The sequence below is a fragment of the Petaurus breviceps genome, unplaced genomic scaffold, assembly GCF_028583685.1.
Source record: "Petaurus breviceps papuanus isolate PSGF00001 unplaced genomic scaffold, PetGlider_PUasm1.0 90743, whole genome shotgun sequence".
Taxonomy (NCBI): Eukaryota; Metazoa; Chordata; class Mammalia; order Diprotodontia; family Petauridae; genus Petaurus; species Petaurus breviceps.
This window is the reverse complement of record NW_027187332.1, coordinates 10,119,798-10,142,067: the sequence shown is the minus strand read 5'-3', so window position 1 is coordinate 10,142,067 and position 22,270 is coordinate 10,119,798. Positions and strand designations below refer to the sequence as shown.

General features: G+C 34.8%; 1 protein-coding gene across 1 annotated transcript in view; it reads right to left on the bottom strand.

Annotated features, from left to right (window-relative positions):
* Positions 1-16,892: 16,892 nt before the first annotated feature.
* Positions 16,893-22,270, bottom strand: part of GPC5 (glypican 5) — a 1,030,830-nt gene continuing 1,025,452 nt past the window's right edge. The window contains exon 9 of the mRNA XM_069067362.1: positions 16,893-18,285. Within this exon, the coding sequence (XP_068923463.1) occupies positions 18,079-18,285 (207 nt within the window). The 3' untranslated portion in view covers positions 16,893-18,078. The remainder of the gene's footprint in view (positions 18,286-22,270) is intronic.

Here is a 22,270-nt window from a genome sequence, read left to right as displayed (position 1 = left end):
TGTACATATAGTAACAATAATAAACTAGCATTTAGACAGAATTTACTACCCGTCAAGGCATGATAATAATTATTTTACAATTATCTCATTTGATCCTCACATGATCCTTCTACATAAGAACAATTATTATCACCATGTTATAGGTGAGGAAACTGAGGCAAAAAAGGGTTAAATGACTTGCTCAGGGTCATACAGCTAGTAAATAACTGAGGTCAAATTTGAACTCATCTTTCTGACTTCAAGACCCAGGCTCTTTCCACCGTGCCCCCTAGCTGTCCTGGTGAAGCATATATATTAAAGATAAAATATACAGTAGAGATAAAACGACTACTAATAATTACTGTGATAGTCACATTGTTTTTAACTTTTAATAATTATAAGAAAACTTAAATTAATTTTCTATATGTCTTTCATAAGTAATCATTATTCATATGTTAAATATACAATTAGTATGAAACACTCATGTAATGAGGTTAAACTAAGTCAAACACAATCAGTCAAAAAATCACCCTCAAGTAATGCATACTATATTAATGTATCTCTTCCAAAATTGAGACATTACATTAATCTAGAAAATTACACTGCTAAGATCAGTGCCTTGCCCTCCATTTAACCATTAGCACTAAATAATTACTTTTGGCTTATTAATTTGCACTCACTCTAGCATATTAGAGTAAAGCAAATAAATCCATAGTTAGGTCAACTGTAGGTGAGAGGACAAAAAGGTCTATTTATATAACTCACAAAAACCCGAAGACAATCTTGAGGAGAAAAGCTGCTCTCTGAACTGTTGCAGCTATTAAGTCATGGAGTCTGATCTCTTCTAATAAATCAACTCTCATTTCTGAATAATAATGCAGACATTATAATGTGTCTAAAACCAACAGAGAATCTCATATTTAATATCCATGATCAATGTGGCGAAGAGTTAGATACACACTGCTCAGTATTCATTCAAGAGATGAATCTTTCTCAGTCTCCCTTCCAAGACCCAGGTCTTGTTGTTTCTGTTGATTTCATTTACCTCTGCAGATCGCAACTCATCTAGACTATAGCAAACCACTTCTAGGAATTGTTGCGGCCCTTGATGACCAATGTTCTGGTCATGAGCTATTTCGGACTTAAAGATTTAGTGTGCTTCATCGGGAAAGGGTTAGATTTAGAATAATCATAGAAACGGGTTTGAACAGTGCTGAACAAATCACTATAGTTCTGTTTCCTAAACTGTTAACTGAGGATAACACCAATAGTATTACACCAAAAGATAATATCAATAATACCAAACTTTGCAGGACTGCTGTGACACTCAAATGAGAATGTGTCTAAAGGAATTTATAAACCTTGAAGTGCAACATACATCAGATAATATTATTTGTTGCTAAGTTAGGACAAAGACATATAATTTGCTATTTGTATTCAAGGTCTTTGGAGTTTCAAAGACCTTTCCAGGGCTTGTAATCCACTCGCACAGCCTTTAAGATCCTTTAGTTCAGTTCCAAACCATGACAGGGTTTGAAGCAAAGTCCTTTAGTGGAAAGGAGAAACAGGTAGGTGGTGCTATCCATAGAGAGCTGGACCTGGAGTTAGGAAGACCTGCTTTCAAATATGGCCTCAGAAAATTACTAAGTAACCCTGGGAAAGTAAATTAATCTCTGGATGCCTTCATTTGTATAATCAGGACTTGAATTGAATTTATTTCTGAAAGTTGCTGTGAAGACAAAATGAATTAACAACTGTAAAGTTCTTTGTAAAACAAAGCACTATATGAATACTAGTTATTAAACACAAAATTAATAAATAATAAAAATTATAAAAACAAAAGAGGGGAAAATTTTGCCCCCTCTAACAGAAAGTCTATTCTTAGATGGGCTCCTAAGATCCCTGTAGCTATCTTGTAATAGATTTGGGGAATTGTGGTAGATTAAAAATAATCATTGGGTCCTCAAATGAAAAAATCAACTGATCAAGCTTCCTTTCCAAAAAACGAAACCTAAGCTTTCTAAGTCACCAATCAATCCCCTTTTTGTAGATCTAGAGTTCCTAAGGATCATAGACAAGCTATCCATTTCTCAAATAGACACCTAAAATTTGACAAACAAACAAACAAAAGCCCACCACCAAATCTTGGATGATCTTCAAGAAATGTATGAGGTTCCCAATAAAGTATTGGGCACTTAGGTTGACTGGAAATCAGCTGTTTACGTACTGGACATTGGAAGTCTATTCTTCATGTCTCAAACATTTAGACAATAAATATTACAATTTGGGGGATTATAATGTAAAATGTCACATTTCAGGCTTTGCATTCTCATTTGTTTTTATATGCTGTGCTTTGAACCTCCTGAATGGTTAAAAAATTAGAATTTATAAAGAAAATTGAGTTTCCCTTGAATACTACTGAATCTAAATGTTTGGCTCAGTAACTACAGGAACTGAGTAAATAAATCAAATTGGACTACTGAGACTGAAACTCTTTCCAGTTCCATTTTGTTGATGAAATTTGGCCTACAGATTGAGTTCTTTAGATACTGATGGGTCCTTCATCTGGAACTACAGATGCATTTATAAGGATTCTGATTTCACTTCAATATAGTGGGGAGAGTTCCTAAAAATTGAGTTATACACAATGCATTGGGCTGCCTTTGTGGGTAATGAATTCATCACAGAAAATATTCAAAACCAAAGGATTTAGATGAAAACTACCTTTAGATATTATATAGTCTAACCCCATCATCTTAATGATAAGAAAACTGAGTACTTAAAAAGTTCAGTGACCTGTCAATGGTCATACAAATAGTATCAGAGCTGGGATTAGAAAGTACCTGACACCTGGTCTAGGAACTTTTTCTACACATGGTTCTGGAAAATAATATAGGTAAAATTACAAACCTTTCTGTTCCTGCTATATGGGTCGTTCAATGGTCAAAGGGATCATAGATTTTGAGAGAGTTCAGAGGTCATATAGTTTAAGATCCACATTTTACACATAAGAAAAATGAGGGCTAGGATAGGTTAAGTTATTAGTTTACAGTCATAGAGGTAATAAACACCAGTAGCAGAATCTGAACACAGTTCCTCTAATTCCACAGCCACCAAATCTATCCTATTTTACTAGGTTAACTCCTCTATTTCTACTTTCATCTTCTAAACATACAGGAAACAGCCTGAGTAAATAAAATAATCCCACTTAGCTGCCCACAGGGAACTATTAAAGAATGAGAGAAAATTGAGCAATGATTAGTATGTTCCCTTGATCCCCTAAGCCAAGTGGAGAATGCTGACAAAGGCTAGAAGTTAGAGACAGAGACATCTGGTTCCACCTACTGGAACCTAAGGAGAGTATCACAGAAAGACACTAGGACTGGAAAGAAGCATACACTATTAAAGGACTCAAACTGAGAGGGAAGAGAAAAAAGAGGGAAGGGAGTAAAGGAAGAGAGGGAGGAAGAAGGGGAGAAGTGGGAATAAAGGGAAGAGGAAGGTACAGGATGGAGGAAGGGAGGAAAGAAGGTTGAAAAGGAGGGAGAAAAAGGAGAGAAAGGAGGAAGGACAGAAAAAGGAAAGGATGGAAAGAGGGAAGGAGAGAAGAAGGCCCTATGAAGCCAGTTAATTGTCTCAACGGGAAATGTAGATACAAACAGTATATGCCCAGGTACTCTCTTGCTAGAACTCTACAGAGCATATTACTATAAAATTTACAGTGTAAATAACTGAGATTACAAAGGTCTCCAGAGGGAGGGTTGCTTATCATAAAAATTATTATTTTCTTTGTGCTCTGATACAAATCCCATTTCTCTCCCCTAAATTCTAAATAAAATCTTTCTTGTTTTGAGCCCTGTGAGTTTGTGTGCCTCTAAACAGAGGCTTGACAACTGAGTGGAGCTGATCTTGGGGTAGAAATCAGGTAGTTAAGTTCTAATATCATTTGGGTACAAGAAATAAGACAGAGAAGTAAGATCTTCCCATATGAGTAATTGGACTTGTGTCACAATGCTTTTGAATTTTACCAGTAAAGCATGAATACAATTAATTCAAAGAAAACAAAAAGAAAAGCTATCAAGTTAGGGAAAAACTACGAGCATCAAATATCACTGATAAAAATCTGGTATCAGAGATGCATATGAAATTGCCATATCAGCACAGAGGAAGTCAGGTGACTCACTGAATAGAGAGCCTGGACTAGAGTCAGGAAGGCCTGAGTTCATATCCAGGCTCAGACACTTATATCTGTGTGACCCTAGAAAAGTCACTTAACCTCTGTTGGCCTTAATCCACTAGAGAACGAAATGACAAACCAATCCAGTATCTTTGCCAAGAAAATGCCATGGACAGCATTGTTGTGATGTGGTCCAAAGGGTCACAAAGAGTCAGAAAGGAATGAACAACAAGACTAAGAACCATAGAACAATATTTGAATAATGGTCAAACGATATGAACACTTCTCACAATAATCACAAATTTTCAATGAGTTTATGAAAAAACATGCTTCAGATAACTAATAAGAAAAATACAAATTAAGATGATTTTGAAGTTACACATTATACCCAGAAAATTGTCACAGAAGACAAAAAAGGGAAACTGTCAATGTTGGGAGGGGGGCTGTTGGAAAGAATGCCTACCTCCTTTTGCTGAAGCTGTGAATTGGTCCAACTATTCAGGAAACCAATTTAGAGCTAGGGTAGACAGTAACTTTACCTTTTGACTTGCAATTTCTTTACTAGGCTTATTTTGCAAGGAAAACAAAAAAAATAGGAAGATCTGATAGAAAAATATCCATACAAATATCTTCTGTGCTATATGGATTATAAGTAAAGTGGGTGGAACAGCTGAAGAACTACAGTGTGAGAGTATTAATGAAAAAGGAATATTAATGTACAGTTATAAGGTTGAAACTGTAAGCAGTCTCCTAAAACAAGGAATAGTTTACCTACCAGAGTTGTGGAGAGAGAAAGAATTTGTGACTAAAACACTATTAGAGAACATTATAAAATATAAAATGGATAATTTTGACTACATGAAATTGAAAAGTTTCTGGACAAACAAAGCCAATCTAACCAAGATTAAGAGGGAGGTGGGAAATTGGGAAAGAATCTTTACAATCTATGTCTCTGACAAAGGACTCATTTCTAAAATATACTGAGAATTGAGTCAAATTTATAAGAATACAAGTCATTCCCCAATTGATAAATGGACAAAGGATATGAACAGGCAGTTTTCAGAGAAAGAAATTAAAGCTATCTATAAGCACATGAAGAAATGCTCTAATTCACTATTGATTAGAGAAATGCAAATCAAAACAACTCTGAGGTACCACATCTCACCAGTCAGATTGGCTAAGATGACAAAACAGGAAAATGACAAATGCTGGAGAGGATGTAGACAAATTGGAACACTAATGCATTGCTGGTGGAGTTGTGAACTGATCCAGCCTTTCTGGAGAGCAATCTGGAATTATGCCCAAAGGGCTATAAATACTTTCATACCCTTTGATCCAGCAATACCACTCCTAGGGTTATATCCCAAAGAGATCATAGGAATGGGAGAAAGACCCATATGTACAAAAAAGTTTATAGCAGCTCTTTTTGTGGTAGCAAAGAATTGGAAATTAAGGGGGTGCCCATCAATTGGGGAATGGCTGAACAAGTTGTGGTATATGGATGTTATGGAATACTATTGTGCTATAAGAAACGAGGAGCAGATGGTCTTCATATTTACCTGGAGAGGCTTAAAAGAACTGATGCTGAGTGAGAAGAGTAGAACCAGGAGAAATTTGTACACAATTACAGACACAACGTATGTGTGATGACCAGCTTTGATAGACTGGACTCTTCTCAGCAATGCAGTGATATAAGTCAATCCCAAAAGACTCATGATGGAGAGAAATATGTGCATCCAGAGAAAGAACTAGAAAGAACTAAATTTATATCCAGGTGAAAGCAAAATACCTGATCTTTTTCCTTCTCTTATTTGGTTTTATGTCCTCTTTACCATTTTTCATTCCAGCTGGTACAATCTGTCCTTATAACCTGACTAATGCATAATGTGAAAGTATTTACAGATCCTATACTTGACTATAAGCCGCCATTGGGGGGAGGGGAGGGAGAGGGACAAAATGTGAAACTCAAGGAATTGTGGAATTGAATCCTGTAAACTAAAAGGAAACAAACAAATTAATAAAAAAATTTAAAAAATAGTAATACAAAGAAAAAGAAACATGCAAGCAAGAATTGGTCAAACAGAGAATCATAGTTTAAGTGGACCAGATTGGACTGAGGCGTCTTCATGTTTCACTCCCTCACTTTACAGATGAAGTAATTAGGGTCACTAAAAGTAAAGTGACTTGGTCAAGATACCACAGAGAGTTAGTAGACAAGTTGAAATAAACCCCATGTCTCCTGAGTTCTGGTTCCATTCTCTATTTGCTGTACACTGTTTCCACAGTACAACAACCAACTCTGGTGCCTAGAAGCAATTGTTTCCAAAGTTTTAAAGAAATAAAAGTTTTCATTGTATGATCTGTTTTACAAATTAGTGATACTGCTGCAGCATTCATGTAACAATCCTTTTTTATCCCCCCATTAGTGTCCTAGAAATAGTTCTAGTCTTCTTTATCAAGAACTGCTTTTTTTAATCACCTTTTATTCACATATACTCAAGACTCCTTGGTGTACAGTAGAAGGCAGATCTACTCACCAATTTAATGCATTTGGAGATTAGAATTTAATCTATTAAAATAAATGTAAGTTATTATTCTTAGGATTATTATCATATTCATTGCATTTGTCATGGATGTTGTAGAGGGAATTCATTTTTCAGAGAATAGATGACTTCTCAGTTTCCTTCCAAGTCTGAAACTTTTATTATCTTATCCTCTTGTCTTCATATAATTAGTCATTGTCCAAGAAACAAAACTGTCACCAATTCTTGACTCTCCCATGTGGGAGCTAAAGCACATGTTTCCCATCAACGGTAGGCCATGGTATTAGCAGTGAACTAACCCATCACAGCTATGCTGCCAATGAGTAGTTTTCTTTATGGAAATTTAATTTTGGAAGACATATTTTTAAAATAATGAGTTTTTTCCTAATCTTTTAGCTATTATCATCCTCCAATTAAATTAAATTAAATTAAATAGCAAATATTAAATAAAATAAAGGACAGCCTCAGACAAAATAGTGAAGTTGGAAAATTTTTTGCCTTTCTTTTGCCCCCTCCTCTATCTTCATTTTTTACCCCAGATAAATGACCAGTTTGGGCACTATTTAGGATGCTTGGCTGGTCATTATTCTGGATTCTGGATTCAGCCTTGAAAACTCACCGTGTGACCCTGGGTAATTCATTTAAGCTCTTTCAGCCTCAGTTTCATCTTTTATAAAATGCAGATGATAATAGTAACGACTAACAAGACTGTTTTGAGGATCAAATTAGAAAATACTTGTAAAGTACTTTGTAAATCTTAAAGTTGTCAGTGATATGTAAATGTAATTATTATTATTGCCATATCTACTATTGATGGCAAGCAAAGGAGTATTTAACACCTTGTTTCAGCTATTTAATTATTTTGCACCTTGTCTCAGTTTAAGCTTTGCCCATGATTATATCAAGGCTTTTGCTAAGAAATAGAACTTATGAACCCCTGTTGATGCAATATGAAGGGGTGGAACAGGGAGGAGTTAAGGTTACATATAAGGAGAAGCCCAGGCTGGAAGAGAGCAGAAGTGGGAGGAAGCATGGCTGTGGCAGCAGAACTTTGTCTGTTTTGATGCTACATTGTCAGATTTGTCTGCTGATAGAGGATGTTGCTATTGTACAGAAGCCCTTACTGGAAGCCCTGAAAGAGGATTTTCTTGTTGTCTGTTTACAGAAGTCCTGGAGAAGGGTTTCAGACGTCCTGGGACTATACTGAGATTTGTGTTGAGTTCTCAAACCTTGTTTGTGGGTTTGTGTTGAGTTCTCTGACCTTGTTGGTGGGTCTGTGTTGATTTCACAGTCAGACAGTGAATTGATGATGGTGTTGGCAACATGTATGAGTGTTATGGTGGTTCCTTTCATCTTTGTCTTCTCACAAACAGGAACTATAAAGGATGTGAGATGGACTGGACAATGTAAGCTTCAATATGGAATGGGAATTGGAAAAGGAACTTAAGGAAGAACTGGAAAAGGAGCTCGTCAAGTAATTGAGAGCTGCCTGCCCTTTGATGCAGGTGACAATTGGGTAGATTCAGACAGAAGCTGGGGCCTTGGAAGAGGAACCATGGAATCTGAGAGCCAGTCTCAAGTCCAGATGAAAAGACCTATCCTTGGGTACTTAATGCAAACTGAGAAGATCTCCAATTAAGAAGAAAGAAGGCTTTTTGATTGAGAGATTAAGACAAGGTGACCTAGAGTTGGAGAACTTTGACCTTGTACTGTGTGTCCTTTAAGGAGGCTTGCTTCTTAAGGATGATTGAGTTAAGGACTTACTGAATCTTTTTGAATAAAGACTTACTTATCTTTTGTTTAAAACTACATGGCCACTTTGGTGAAAATTATGTGGCTACTTTAGTGATAACTTATGTCTTAACATTGTGAATGCTGTACTTTGATTTCTGTCAATGTTTTGTCTTAGTTTATTACTGAATAGAGAGCTCACTATTCTACGTAATCAGAAACTTGAAGCTGTTCACAGCAGCAGTCCTCTGGAAAGCTACTCATGCTTGGCTTTACACTACTTCTTCAAATAGTAACAGTTATTGGTCTTGGTCAAGAAATCAGTTTGGTGGTGGAGAAAAGAATTTTGAGGGAAAATACCACCAAGAAATAATCATGTTGGAATGTTTGCCAGTTCTAGAATACAGTTAATCATAAGAATATCTTCTAAAACAGAGAGAACAAGGAGTCAGAAAATAGGTAAGCAGAAAACACAAGAAATAGGGATAAAGGGAAAAAAAACAAAACAAAAACTATAGCTGTGTATAGAGCTTTAGATGAGTATTAAATATTGTGAACAACAGGTATTTCAAAACTTCTAGGTATGTTTGGAATTGGCAATATTCATGGGCCACGCAAAATTCAATAAAAAACAAATTTACTTAGCATTAAAATATTTTAAAATGATAGAATCATTGCTCAAATGTATATTGTACTCCATTCTACTTTTCACATAGTTAAAACATTCAGTTATTAAAAAAAGAGATATCCAATAATACCTATGAGGGAATTCTATCAAGACTGAGGGGTACCAGTTCTCTAAGAATAAGGTCTTTCATGTCTTCAGTGATCAAGGAGCTACATAGATGATTCAAGGCCTCATTCCCAAGACCTATCAAATCCCAAGGATATTCTCCTTGCCTCCATAAATATAAACAACCCAATCTAAATAATAGATACTGATCCTATCTTACAAGGGAAAAGAAAAAAGAGAGAAAGTGGAAAGTCAAGCCACTTAGCAGAGGAAAAAAATTGGAAAGCTTAAACTTTATTTGATTCTTTTCTCTAACAGGTAATATGTAGAATTTTTTTAGACACTAAAGCAGGAATACAGAGACATTTTTTTTCCTGTTAGACACTTTTGCTGCTTCTGTTGATCTATATGATAAAATATGGGTGTATACATTGAATAGGAATTATAAGAGACTAGGGATTTTAAACCTAAGAGATTCTAAGGAAGACTGTTTGGGCCTTAAGAAGAAAAATTAGCAGTAAGTATTTAGAAGAGATAAATAACAACTGTTATTAGAGAAACATTTACTGTTTTCTGCCTAGGTGTTGGCTTTTCTTACATCTTGCTTCAAATATTTTCTTTTAATAATTCATGTGTAAATACAGGAAATTAGTAAAAAAAATTCATGGATCAAATAAAGTATTTGTTGGATAAATATTTAGGAATTTACATATTATCTCATACATTATATGTGTGTGTGTATAATGGAATAAACAATTTTAAAATATGTAATAAAAAATAACAGCCTAATAATAGGCTTCATTACTGAGGAATGAGAATTAAAATCAGAATTCTATATTCTTCATGATAAAAACTCAACTGAAATATGTTAATTTTGGTCAGTAGATGCCTCAATTCTCCAACATATTTCACTTATTAACACTAAGTTTTTCCTATCCTATAACGTGAAAACTGCCAAATGGTTTCCAAGGATAAACATCATCATTTGACCTAAGGCTTTAGCATACATTTTCTTGCTCTTGAGCAGAATGCAAGAAATATTGGTCAAAAGTTTGTACTCATTATGCATTGATTACTTTTTATTGTCCCCAGAATCTGAAGTTAGCCTAATAACCCTTTGGATAATTTATGTTCAACAGGATCGAAGATAGTGAACCTGTCTAACGACCAGGTTTTCATGTTGTTAAAATGCTGCTAATTTTTTCTAGTAGTTTGAAAAAAACCAAAGGTTGGAAAATTTGCCAGAATTATGTCCATTAATCTGAAAAAAAAACTTAAAGGAAATCTCTAATCTTAAATCCTAATTATATGTAATAATAATAAAGATAATTAAGATATAAAGAGTCATTGTATCTATAAATATCCCCCACTGGTTATTAGAATACTTACGGAATTGAAAAAAGAATCATTCATTTTATAATGTGAAATCATTTCTAGAACTGGAGAAATGTTGATTGTTAATAGTTCTTTCAAGGGGCCTGAGAAGTAGAGGGGAGAGATAATTCAACTATCTAAAGGAAATAGCTTATTATTATTATTTGTACTCTACCACTGTAAGTAGCTCAGATTCTGAAGTAGAGATTTATAGTGAAAATAACAGGCCAAGGAAACCAAGAATTTTCACTCACCCAACCATGCTGCATTACTATTTTCAAAATAAATCATCAACCTGTATTCTCCTGTGACCAACAATGTTCCATTATCATTTTACTAGGGAAACAGACTGCTCTAGTCACTGCCAAGGTCATTGCTAGTAATGCCACGTAAGCATAGCTGCTGGAGGTCAATTCAAAAGAACTGATAGTCAATCTCTGAAAACCAAAATGCTGTATTAGTGAAATTTAAATTTATCTAGAGAATACAATAGAAATATAGGAAAATAAAATTTCCCTCAGATTTTAGTTATTTTATTTTACAGTTAATATTTTATTAACATAATTAATATATAATTTTATATTTTAATATTTATTTATATTTTATATTATAATATAATTACTATTTTATGCTAATTATTGTCTATTTAAATATAGCTATCTATATTTATATTTTCTGAAAAATCAAGCAGAAAGTGAGTCAAAATAAATTTGTAATGATAAAGAACCCCAAAGTCATTTCTCTTGGGGTCACTGTCCTTGGACAATGCCTTTAACTTCCTCTTTGGCTCCTTCATCCAGCCACTGGTTAGCATACCTTCCACCCATCATATTTTGTCAGCTAATACCTCAGTTCTACTAAGATATTAGCTGACAGGAACATTTGCATTTTAATAGAGAACTCTTCAAGACCAAAGTTTTTTAAAGACCCAAAGGAATGAATTTCTATGGAGGAATTTTAAATGTGACTGGTGTTGGTATTTTTAGATTAAAAGTCAATTTTGGGACCTCCAGCCAGGGCCCATTTGTAGCTGTCTACATTGTTTTTGTCAATTTCACTAATTTTGACATTCTATTTTGACAAGAAATTTTGGTTTGTTTTTTTTTTTTTAAAAGATCATCCCAAGTATTCCCTGTGATCACTATCTACACACTGCATGCTGTTCAATGTGATAAAAATGATTATTTTCCCTCTTATATTAATAAGTATTTACTATTAGGGAAATTCAGGATTTTTTCACTTCTTACTTCCTCATTCTCTACTAGGTCAAATCAGCCTCTCAAGAATAGGACCAATAAAGAGATGGGATTAACCTCCTCAATCTTGTTCAGACTCCATCCAAGTGGAGAAGCCCTTTGTGTTCCACTCTGGCTTGGGGTACAGGGAGGTATATACTTTGTCTAGATTGCCTAGGGATGGTCTGGGAGTAAAAGTGACACAATCAAAATCACACCCTCCCCCCAAACCCTTCACCTCTCATAATATTCATTCTTTTCATTAATTGTGAACACCTACCCATTCCAAGGGTGTCTAAGTATCAAGAAGCCACCATGATCTATCTTTGGTTTAGGAGAAATAGTCAAATGACTCCTTTGTTAATTATCCACTAGCAATAATTAATAAAATATTTAATTAACTAGAAATCATGTCTCAAACTTCTCATTTCTCACAAATCTTACTGCTTCTAGGTTATCACTTTTCAAAGTCTATGTAGGAAGCCTTGGTTCCCCTTCCTCATTTCCATCCCCATTCAAAACAGTTCCAGGAACAGTATCCTCACATCTTAGTAAAATAGAGGTATTGCAGACAGGTACAGAATCTGGGTGGTAGTTCAAGGTCAAAGTTAAAACAAAATGAGTATTTGTGATTTAAAATAGGTTTACTCAGCTATTGCATAGACAAATATTCAGCAAGAATATAGCCTGGTTCAGACAGATGCAAAATGTTGTCTCTGTACAGAAATGGGTTTTTTCAGCAGGTGTGTTGGCTGTGCTCACTTACAAAACAGTAGGACATCCAGCCACAATGATTGAAGGGTACTGACTCAGACTTTCCCCTTTGTAATAGAAGACCTCAAATGCTTAAGTTTTAGCCCACCAGATCAAGATACCTTCCCCAGCCTTTGCTGAGGGGAGGGAAGAACTACCCACACTAAGTACAAAGTGTTGCTACCACAAGAAGCGATTCCATTTGAAGAATGTGTTTTGGCCTTATGGGAACTGGGGAAGGAGTTGTAGCCCTTAAAAAAGGCCATACAGAACATTGTACACCTGTTCCTAGTCTGTGAAATTACATAGAATTCACAATATGGAATGGATATCATAATCTTTTGACTTGAAATCAATTCCTTTTTGCCTCAAAATTTTCCTAACTCCACTTAAGCTGGTATATTCCATATTGCTCAACAAACATTTATGGCTTCCATCAACAGAGGCCAAGATAGGACTAAATTAGTTTAGCCCATCTAATCTATGCTTGAATATTCCTAGAAATACAAATGTTTACCCTTTCACAAGGAAGCTAATTCTACTTTTGAAGAACAGTATCAGTTCTTCCTAATAAAAAATTAAATCTTCATCCATGTAATATCCACCCATTGCTCCTAGTTCTGCCCTATGGAATAGTATGGAACAAGCATAATCTGTCCTTTCCCAATGGGAAATTGAAAGGGGATGGTGGTGATTGGTACACACATTTGAACTGAAATATAATCTATACCTGAGGAAAGATGCAAGGTCACAATCCAAGAAGCCCGTCAAAGACCAAGCCATGTCAAGAACAAAGGTATCTTGAGAGTAATAGTATCCAAGAAAATGATATGGAAGTGACAAGCCTTGGGGAAGTTCTACAAAAGATCTAAACTTGAACTATCAGAGATGTTGATAAATTGACTATTTCTCAAACAAAAAAAACATAGCTCCAGGTTTTGTTGTTGTTGTTTTGTTTTTATAATGGCATCATATAGTCTTTGCAACTGCTTCCAGGGGTGGAGGATCTGCAGCCTTGAGGCCAGATCTGACCTTTGAGGTCAGCCTTTTGACCGAGTCCAAGTTTTACAGAACAAATCATTTTATTAAGGGGATTTGTTCTGTGAAGTTTGGACTCAGTCAAAGGATCAGATTGAGGACCTAGGGGGCTATATATGGCGTTAAGGCTGCAGGTTCCCTACACTTGGTTTAGCCCTCAAATAAATTTGCTATGGCCCTCTAAACTTACTCATGCTAATAAGGCCATAGTGGCAGACATAATATGTTCTTCATAATAAACCTTCAAACATTTGAAAATAACTCTCATAATCTTTATTTCTTCTTTCTTGACTAAACATCTCCAGTGCTTCACCATCCTGGTTATTTTCCTCTGTTTCAAATGTTGCATTCTGAAATAAATACAATTTTCTTCCTTGAGTTTATGAGGCTACACATAGTTAAGCAGGACAAGCACTTTCTCTGTTGGTGTTGTTTTCCACTAATGAAATCCAAGACTGTATTTGTGCACCACTGCCAAAGCTTAACTCGTCATTCTACCTCCCAAAATCCAGTGGGCATGATCAGAGAGAATATCCTCTCACTGTTTGAGGGGAACCTCTCTTTTCTTGCTAACTCCTATCTGAGAATAAATACAGTTCCCTATCATAGACTCTGACATTAGTAAAATAGCTCTGTTTACTATTCCTTTACCCCTTTGCTTTTCAAATATGATTCTACTCAATATAAATTACCCATCTGATCTTAGTTTAATTATGAAAATGGCCTCATTCAGAAATATCATAGGATAACTACAATGACTGTTTACTGATTCACCAATTCTCAGGTTGGAAAGCATGCGCCCAAGACTGCTAAAGCAGCACAGAAGTGTGCTTTTGCATATTTCATGAAGAATTAACTTTTGTTAAAAGAAGTGGGGGGATAAAGTTCACTTCCTGGAGACAAAGCAGCACAATTACCTCTTCAGGATCATAGAGGTCACAGTAACCATAGGTCTCATAAAACATGAAGTTGACAATGGTTTGAGTTTTCAGAGAAAAACAGAGATGGATCAATTGTAAATTTTAATGATATCAGATAATAATGGGAAGCAAAGACTTGGCCATCCATTCTCATTTCTAAATCCAATGACTATACTTCATAGCATTTTTTAAAATAAGAAAACTGAATATTATCTTATTTATGAAGGAAAAAATATATGTACAGCCTTCATTATTCAGTCTGGCAACTTCTGTCAGACAATGCAGAATAGTTTCATATAACATTCAGAATTTTTTTCTAACTGAACCATCCAAATCAAAGAGAAAAATATAGCTTTCTAATAACATATTTTGAACAGATTAAATAGAGAAATAAATATATCATAGTTGCTATCAGATAGATAATTAAAAAAAACTTAATCAATGCCCTCTTTCATGGATCATTTGTGAAATAATTTTTATGGTAAAAGATAACCCTTGCCCACCCACCCAAAAAAAGTGCTTAAATGCCTGTAGGCTAAAGCATTAGACGATTGAGTCATATGTATGCCTGTATGTAATATGAAATACATAAAAACAGGAATATGAATGGCAAATGAGTATCTTGGCAGGTACTCATCGGTATAAAACTAATCACCTTTTTATATTTATATGTAGTCAGTAAATATAGGGGGATATATTTTTATATATTTATATGTAGTTAGCAAATACAGGGTGATCCACACATATTATACATGTATATGTATATATACACACATATACATAGGACTGATATGATTGGGAATGATTTACTTTCTGTATCATTTTTAATCACACGTATTTTGATCTTGGCCATCAATCTACACATACACACACACACAAACACACACACACACACAATTGTTTTATAAATGCCTGTGAAAAGATGTCATTGGCCTTCAAGCTCAAAGAGGACCAAAATGATATCCCTATGTCAGAGTTAAGGTACAGTGAGTCTGACTGTGCCTAATCAGACCACTGTGAGCTTGGAAAGTTCTATCATAGGTCAGACACAAATAGTCCATATGAACATTTGGAATGGAGATAGACTGCTAGCATGCCATACTTGCATCAAAAAAGGCACTGTGCTTTATGAACAAAGCAGAATTGCAGTATTTCAAAAGAAATGTGAGATGCACAAATTTAGACATATCTCCATCTAAATGCCTATGAAAAGTAAAGGGGCAATAATGTACCTTTTGGTGTGTGCAATGTTCTAAGGTAAATGGAGATTACCATTGACAATCTTTCTGGCTAACCAGATTATATGTTTTAAATTGCAAAACTACAGTAATATACCATTACAAAAATATGAAAACTGTACCTAGTAACACAATGTTTGTGTAATTTAGACCTCTTGAAGCTGCTTCAGTTTGTTTCACCAATGTCCCAAAATAAATGAAGATAGGGAATTAACCATACCATTGTACAGAAATAGAAATGTGACCCACACTTTCCCACTTTCATTGTCCCACTTCATTTCAGCAGTGGTTTCCTGCCCGCTTATTAAAAATTGAAAGGTAACAGCTATAAAATGTTAGAAACCTAATAGGCAGCCCATTTACAGCAAATGTGAATTTTTTTATGTTTGTCTGGAGTTCTGAAAACTATATATAATTAACTTTTCTTTGTTCTGATGGATGGTTGCTTGTACCATACCTGTCCATTTCAACAGTAATCGAGAATGGGGCTCTGAAGTAAAACTCCACTCTTGCTACCTTGACAAGTTATGACTTTGTGAGAAAACTATTAGTAATGTAACATCCACAAGAGTCTTTGCTTTTCTCATGAAACAAAGCAATTATACCCATAAATTCATAAAAAGTTTTAAGCTTATAAATAAATTCAGGAAAGAAGAAAATGTTTTTCTTCCTGTAAAGAACTGATGATTTGAGCCATAGTTTTATGTCCATAAATATACATCATTAAGAAAGAGATTTTTAAGAGTCTTACTCTTACCATAGTGCCACTGAGGATACCCTATAATCCTTTTGAGCAGTGGTCTTTTGTCCACATGACAGAAACAATGATGTGGCAATTTGAGTAAATAGCTACAGACACAAAAGTCTAACAGATAGTTCACCTTTGTCCTTTTGTACAAATAAAACATTAATAAAATTATTTTCAAAATGATTAGAGGAGAGAATGGTTGCACGGATTTGAAAGGTCCAGGTAAGGACACATAAGGAAGATAAACAAATTCCACAAGTTAAATAAAGAACACTGAAACCACAGGATGATCATACTCTTTTTCCTCCTCATTCTTCTATAGCAATCAATTTGCTCACTTTGGGAAGTCAACTTATTCTCTTGGCACATTGGCAAACTTTAGTAAATAATTGCTAAGGCATGCAAAATGATGCTAAAGTGACCAGCAACAGCTACCTTTAACCTCTTTGTTCCTATATTCTTTTTGTCCATTATTAAATCTAGTAGGAAACTGTATTTCTTGACACAAGTGTTTTTAAGTTTTTTTTGTTTTTCTGCATTGCTGTTTGACTTCTATTATTTAAATCATTTACCCTTCACTAATAAATCTAGAAAGGCTCTTCCAGAGAAACAAGAAGGTATATGGAATCTTATCTTCCACTTTACCAGGAGAACTAATAATGTGAATAAGCACTTCCCCTTAGAATCTAATGAGCACCATATCAGATATGCCAGTTGGAACCTGCAACTTTTTATAAGGATCTGATCAGCCAAGGAGAGAGGGCTGCTCTTCTCCTGTAGATACATTATTAACTTCCATAAAAATATATTCAGTGTGCTCAGTTTGGTCCCATGTGAATGAAAAACTTTAAAAAATGCATATGACAATGAGGATAGCTTATAAAAAGAAATTGCTATATGTGGAAATGACCTCCTCCCAACCAAAAAAATGTACTTGGTAAAGCCTGACTATATAACTATTCAATTATCTCTGATAGTGCTAAGTGATTAACATGAACAGTCCAAATACTTCCAAACTGCTTTGCTTAATATATGTACTCATCATGGCATCATTTTCCATTTTGGTGCAAGCAAGCAAAAGTAAAAGATTGGTAGAGTAATTGGAGAAAGAATTCACAGAATTTGAACTCAAATACAAATATGGAAACTTGAACTCTTCCACGTATTTGTCCTGCTCTTCATTTCATTAAAATGAGACTGATGAGTGAATAAAGGGAAATCTGCTTCATAATATGACATCATAACTCTAACAGGTATTTTATTATTTGAAAAGGATTAACTGTTCTGATTTCAGATTATTTATCACTTTAACACTGGCTACCATGTTACTTTTTAAGATGTTATGTATATGCTCATCATTCCCATAGCTCATTATTCCATGTCCAATGGTTGCCAAAGTAATAAAACCATTTCATAAAATTAATCACTGAGAAATGAGTCAAAAGAGAAATGAACACACACCTGGAATATCCACAAACAGATTCACCTGGTCATAGAAACACATTTCCATTCTCTCTAACTGTACAAATCCTTTAACATTCCTCCTGCCTTTTCATACACCACAACGATTTCCTTTCAATTCAAGCTAGGTAACATTCTCCATTTCACTTCAGAATTGACTCTTCAAAGAAGGCATTAAAATCAAGGACTCACAGTTTGTGATTTTCAGGACCCGTTTTACTTCTCCACTTCCTGATCCTCCACAGCCATCTTCATCATCACAGTCTCCACTGACTTGTTCATCTATGTGTCCACCGCTGCCCACTTGGAGTAGATCCCATCTCTCAGGTTTTGGAGTAGACCTGCCCTGGAGTAACTAGGTGCAAATAGGAAAATAAAATATTAATGACAAAGGGAGAGTCTTACGAGGTTTGTTTGTTTTATTAATTAAGAATTAGTCATGAGTATCCAGATGTTTGATCTAAAAAAGATCATAAAACCAGACCTTTTCAATGATTATGGTGATAATAATGAAAGATAATGCATAAAGAATGTATGGTTTATGAGAGTGAGTATTCCTTTCAACTATCTATGGCTTAAAATAAGGCTCATTTGTTTTCTTGAGGTATATAATACTTGCCCGAGGTCAGAGAGTTGGCAGGTTTTCTGAGGCAGAATTTGAATCCAAATCTTACTGACTAGTACTCTATCTACTATGCTATGCTGTAATAACTATCTGTTATGGGAATGGGAATTTAATATCTTCCCTGCCCCAGGCCCTTTGATAGGCCTAGGTGACTCTGAGAACCTTCCCATATTTGAAAATATACTCTGCCTCCTAATAGGCTGAGTGTGGTCACATAGAGCCTGTGGTGGGAGGCTTGTTTTTCAGGAATGCCCACACCTTGATACTTTGTGATTGGGCAGTAGGTCAAGAGGGTTATGACATTCTCTGATCCAGGAGAAGGCTGCATATACCCTGATGTGAGATTTTGTTTTGGGGCTCACTTTGAGAAGAGTTGTGTGATTTAACCAGATGAGACTCTGGACAGCTGTTGAGAGCCCCCTGGCTTTGAAAACCCAGATGTTGGTGCTTCCCTCTCTGGTAACTGACTAGGTATGGATGTAATGGTCAGACAGTTGGAAGCCTGGCTGATGATCTGTCTCTCTGTCTGTTTGTAACTTCTGCTTGTAACTTGTTTGTATTCTCTGAAGTTCGGGGTGCTAACCTTTTTCCCCTGAACTAGGTAAATGACATATGTTTGATTAAAGCAAGATTGTTAACCCATTTTGAGTTGCTTTCTTTTAGAAAAACAGATCTAGGGGCAGCTAAGTGGTGCAGTGAACAGAGCAATGGCCCTGGAGTCAGGAGGACCTGAGTTCAAATCTGGCCTCAGACACTTCACACTTACTAGCCATGTGACCTTGAACAAGTCACTTAACCCCAATTACCCTCCAAAAAGCAAAAAAAAAAAAGCACATCTAAAAACCTATGTTGGCAGCCACCCTGAGTATGCCAGGGTGCTTGCTGCAACACTATCATCTTCATTATCTTCAATCATCATTATTGCTTATATGTGACTGTCTTTTTAGGAATAGTTATGTTCCAGCATTGAATAAGAACCTTCAAAAGCAAGCTAAAAGCATTACAAATGAAACAGAAATATACCATGTTTAACAGGTGTAGTACATTGGCTATAAAATTCATTCTTTCTGAAATATAAACTGTTTTTAACAGTAAAGCAAATTTAGCACAATGAGAAAATAAGTGACCAAGGGAATCTTTGCCATTTAGGAATTCCTTTAGGAATTAAGATAGAAGGAAATAAAGTCAAAGTGTCCAAAGGTGAATATGTGGCACATTATAGTTCCATGTTTGAATCTGAGCTTTTTATCCCCTAGAATGGTGGAAAATATAACAAAATCAAACTGATTTTTGATAAAGTGACCAATTTACAATATAAAATATCAAAAAATTCTATTAATTATTTTAATCAATAATGGGTCTGAGAAATAAACTTTCTTCCATTGTATATTTGAGGCTAGACAGAAGTAAGAATTAGTAACTCAAAGAATAGCCAATATGTATCATTTTTTCTATGGGACATTTTTCTTTCTTTTTTTATACTCAATCTACTACAGTTACATAGAAGTACATATTAAAAGTACATGAATATTCTCAAGGCAACTAATTAGTGTACTAGATAGAAAGCTGGGCTTTCTGGACCATCCTTAGATGGATCAGGAAGATCCATCTTTTTAACTTCAAAATCTGGCCTCAGACATTTATTAGATGCATAACACTGAGCAAATCACTTATCCCTGTTTGCCTCAGTTTTCTCAGCTGTAAAATGAGCTGGAGAAGGAAATGGCCAACAATTCCAGCACCTTTGCCAAGAAAATCCCAAATGGGGTCACAAAGAATAAGACAACTAAAGAACAAAAAATTAACCTCTTTTCTAAAGACTGTTGGGAGGATATAAAATTACAAGAGCCTAGGTTGTAATAGGATTAAGTGAGATATCCTTTTACTCAGGAATTGCAAAACTCCCCACAAAAACCTACCTACTAACTAACCTCCATGAAGGTAAAGGTGATAGCTTAACTAACCTTAATCTCCTCCAGTAGCAAAAACAATTCTCTCCATGTAATAGAAATTTTAAAAGGATTTGGTTAAATTGGGGGATAAAAGGAAAGGAAAAAAGTAACAATGAAGATCTTTAGGATAACTACAGCCCAGTTCTAATTCTATAATAATTTTCAAAATTGTCTCTATTTTGTAAACAAAGTAAACAAAATTGTTGACTTTGGAATGTCTCAGGTATTAGTGAGTATTACCTTTTAGTGCCAGGTTTGATTTATATTATTCAAAGTCACAACCCATGGAAACTTTGTAAGAGAAGCACTGGTCATGGGATAATTTTTCATTACTCCACACTCTTCTTAAGAATTGCATCAGCAATTTACATATTGTAAAAAACCTAAAAAGTATTTTTGCATACTCATTTTAATTCAATAAATGTGTACAAGGCACTAACCCAGTCCTTAAGGAAGTTGCAGGTTCTATCCATAAGACAATTATGGTCCACTGAACAGAATATAGCTCAAAACGAGAAAAAAACATAGGCAAATTACAAACTGCTTTGAAAAGTCTAAGGAAGTAAGAATCACTTTTGTGTTGGGAGCAGGAGTGACTCAAAAGAGGTGGCATTTGAGTGGGATTTTCTTGGCACATATTTTCTTATGGACTCATTTTGATTCTGGGTATTCTTATGCAAAATATAATTTTGAATATTCTTATTCAATTTTTCACCTTTTTCATTTTATTGGATTGTTTAATTCATTCATTTAAAAAGTTATAAGATATAGGTTTTTATTTTCCTTATTTTTCCTATTTTTAACCTAATTAGGATTTTTGCCTTTCTCTACAAAAACAATACTTTATCTCTTTGGTTATTTCCTTTTAAGGCAACTCTAGTCCTATCTGTTCTTCTTATCTCTTAGGTCCCCTCCCCTTTTTTCCAATTTTTCTATTTCTGCAATTTTTCTTAATGTATTACTTTCAATTTTTGCTTATATCTAATTACCTATTAATTCTTTACCACTTTTACCTTCCTTATCTTGGAATATAGAGAATAGACTTGTTCTCTCCTTCTCCTCATCCCAGAAGGAAATGTGTTTCTTATTCAGAAATTTCTCTTTCATGAATTCTACATAATTTTCTTGTATTATTGTCTCTGATAATAAAATACTAAAGGTTTGTTGTTATTGTTGTTGTTTGATTTGTATTCTTTTGTGAGACCCATGATTCTTGAGTTACCACTTGTTTAATCTTTGAAATTGATGGGGTTTTTTTTCTTATACAAAACACTTTACTATTACTTTTCAATTCTCTTTTTCTACAATTCCCTTTGCTTCTAACAATTTTCATGCTAAATCAATTGTTCTCTCTTTTGTTTCTTTGGCAAAGTTTGCCACCATAGATTTTAGTCTTTCTGTTCTCCTGCATGGATGATAGACACTGTTTTCACAATTACTGTTTTTCTCAAAACATTCAGGAATATCCTGCTATAATATCATTCTCTCTTTTGAATCCATAGGGTCTTTTGCCACTTGAAGTGTTGATTCATTATCCTTAGAGTATTTGCTCATAGATATCTGGTCTCTTTTACCAGATGTAGAGACTACATTACCTCCTCTTTATAATATTTTCCTTTTCCTCCACTACTTGTAATCAATATATTTAACAGAATATTTGCCTCTCAGATCTTTGGTAATTTCAGTTAATTTCTTAAAAGTTAATTTCCCAGGGACAGACTCCTCTCAGACTCCCAAGCTAGCTAGCTGACATTTCACCAGCC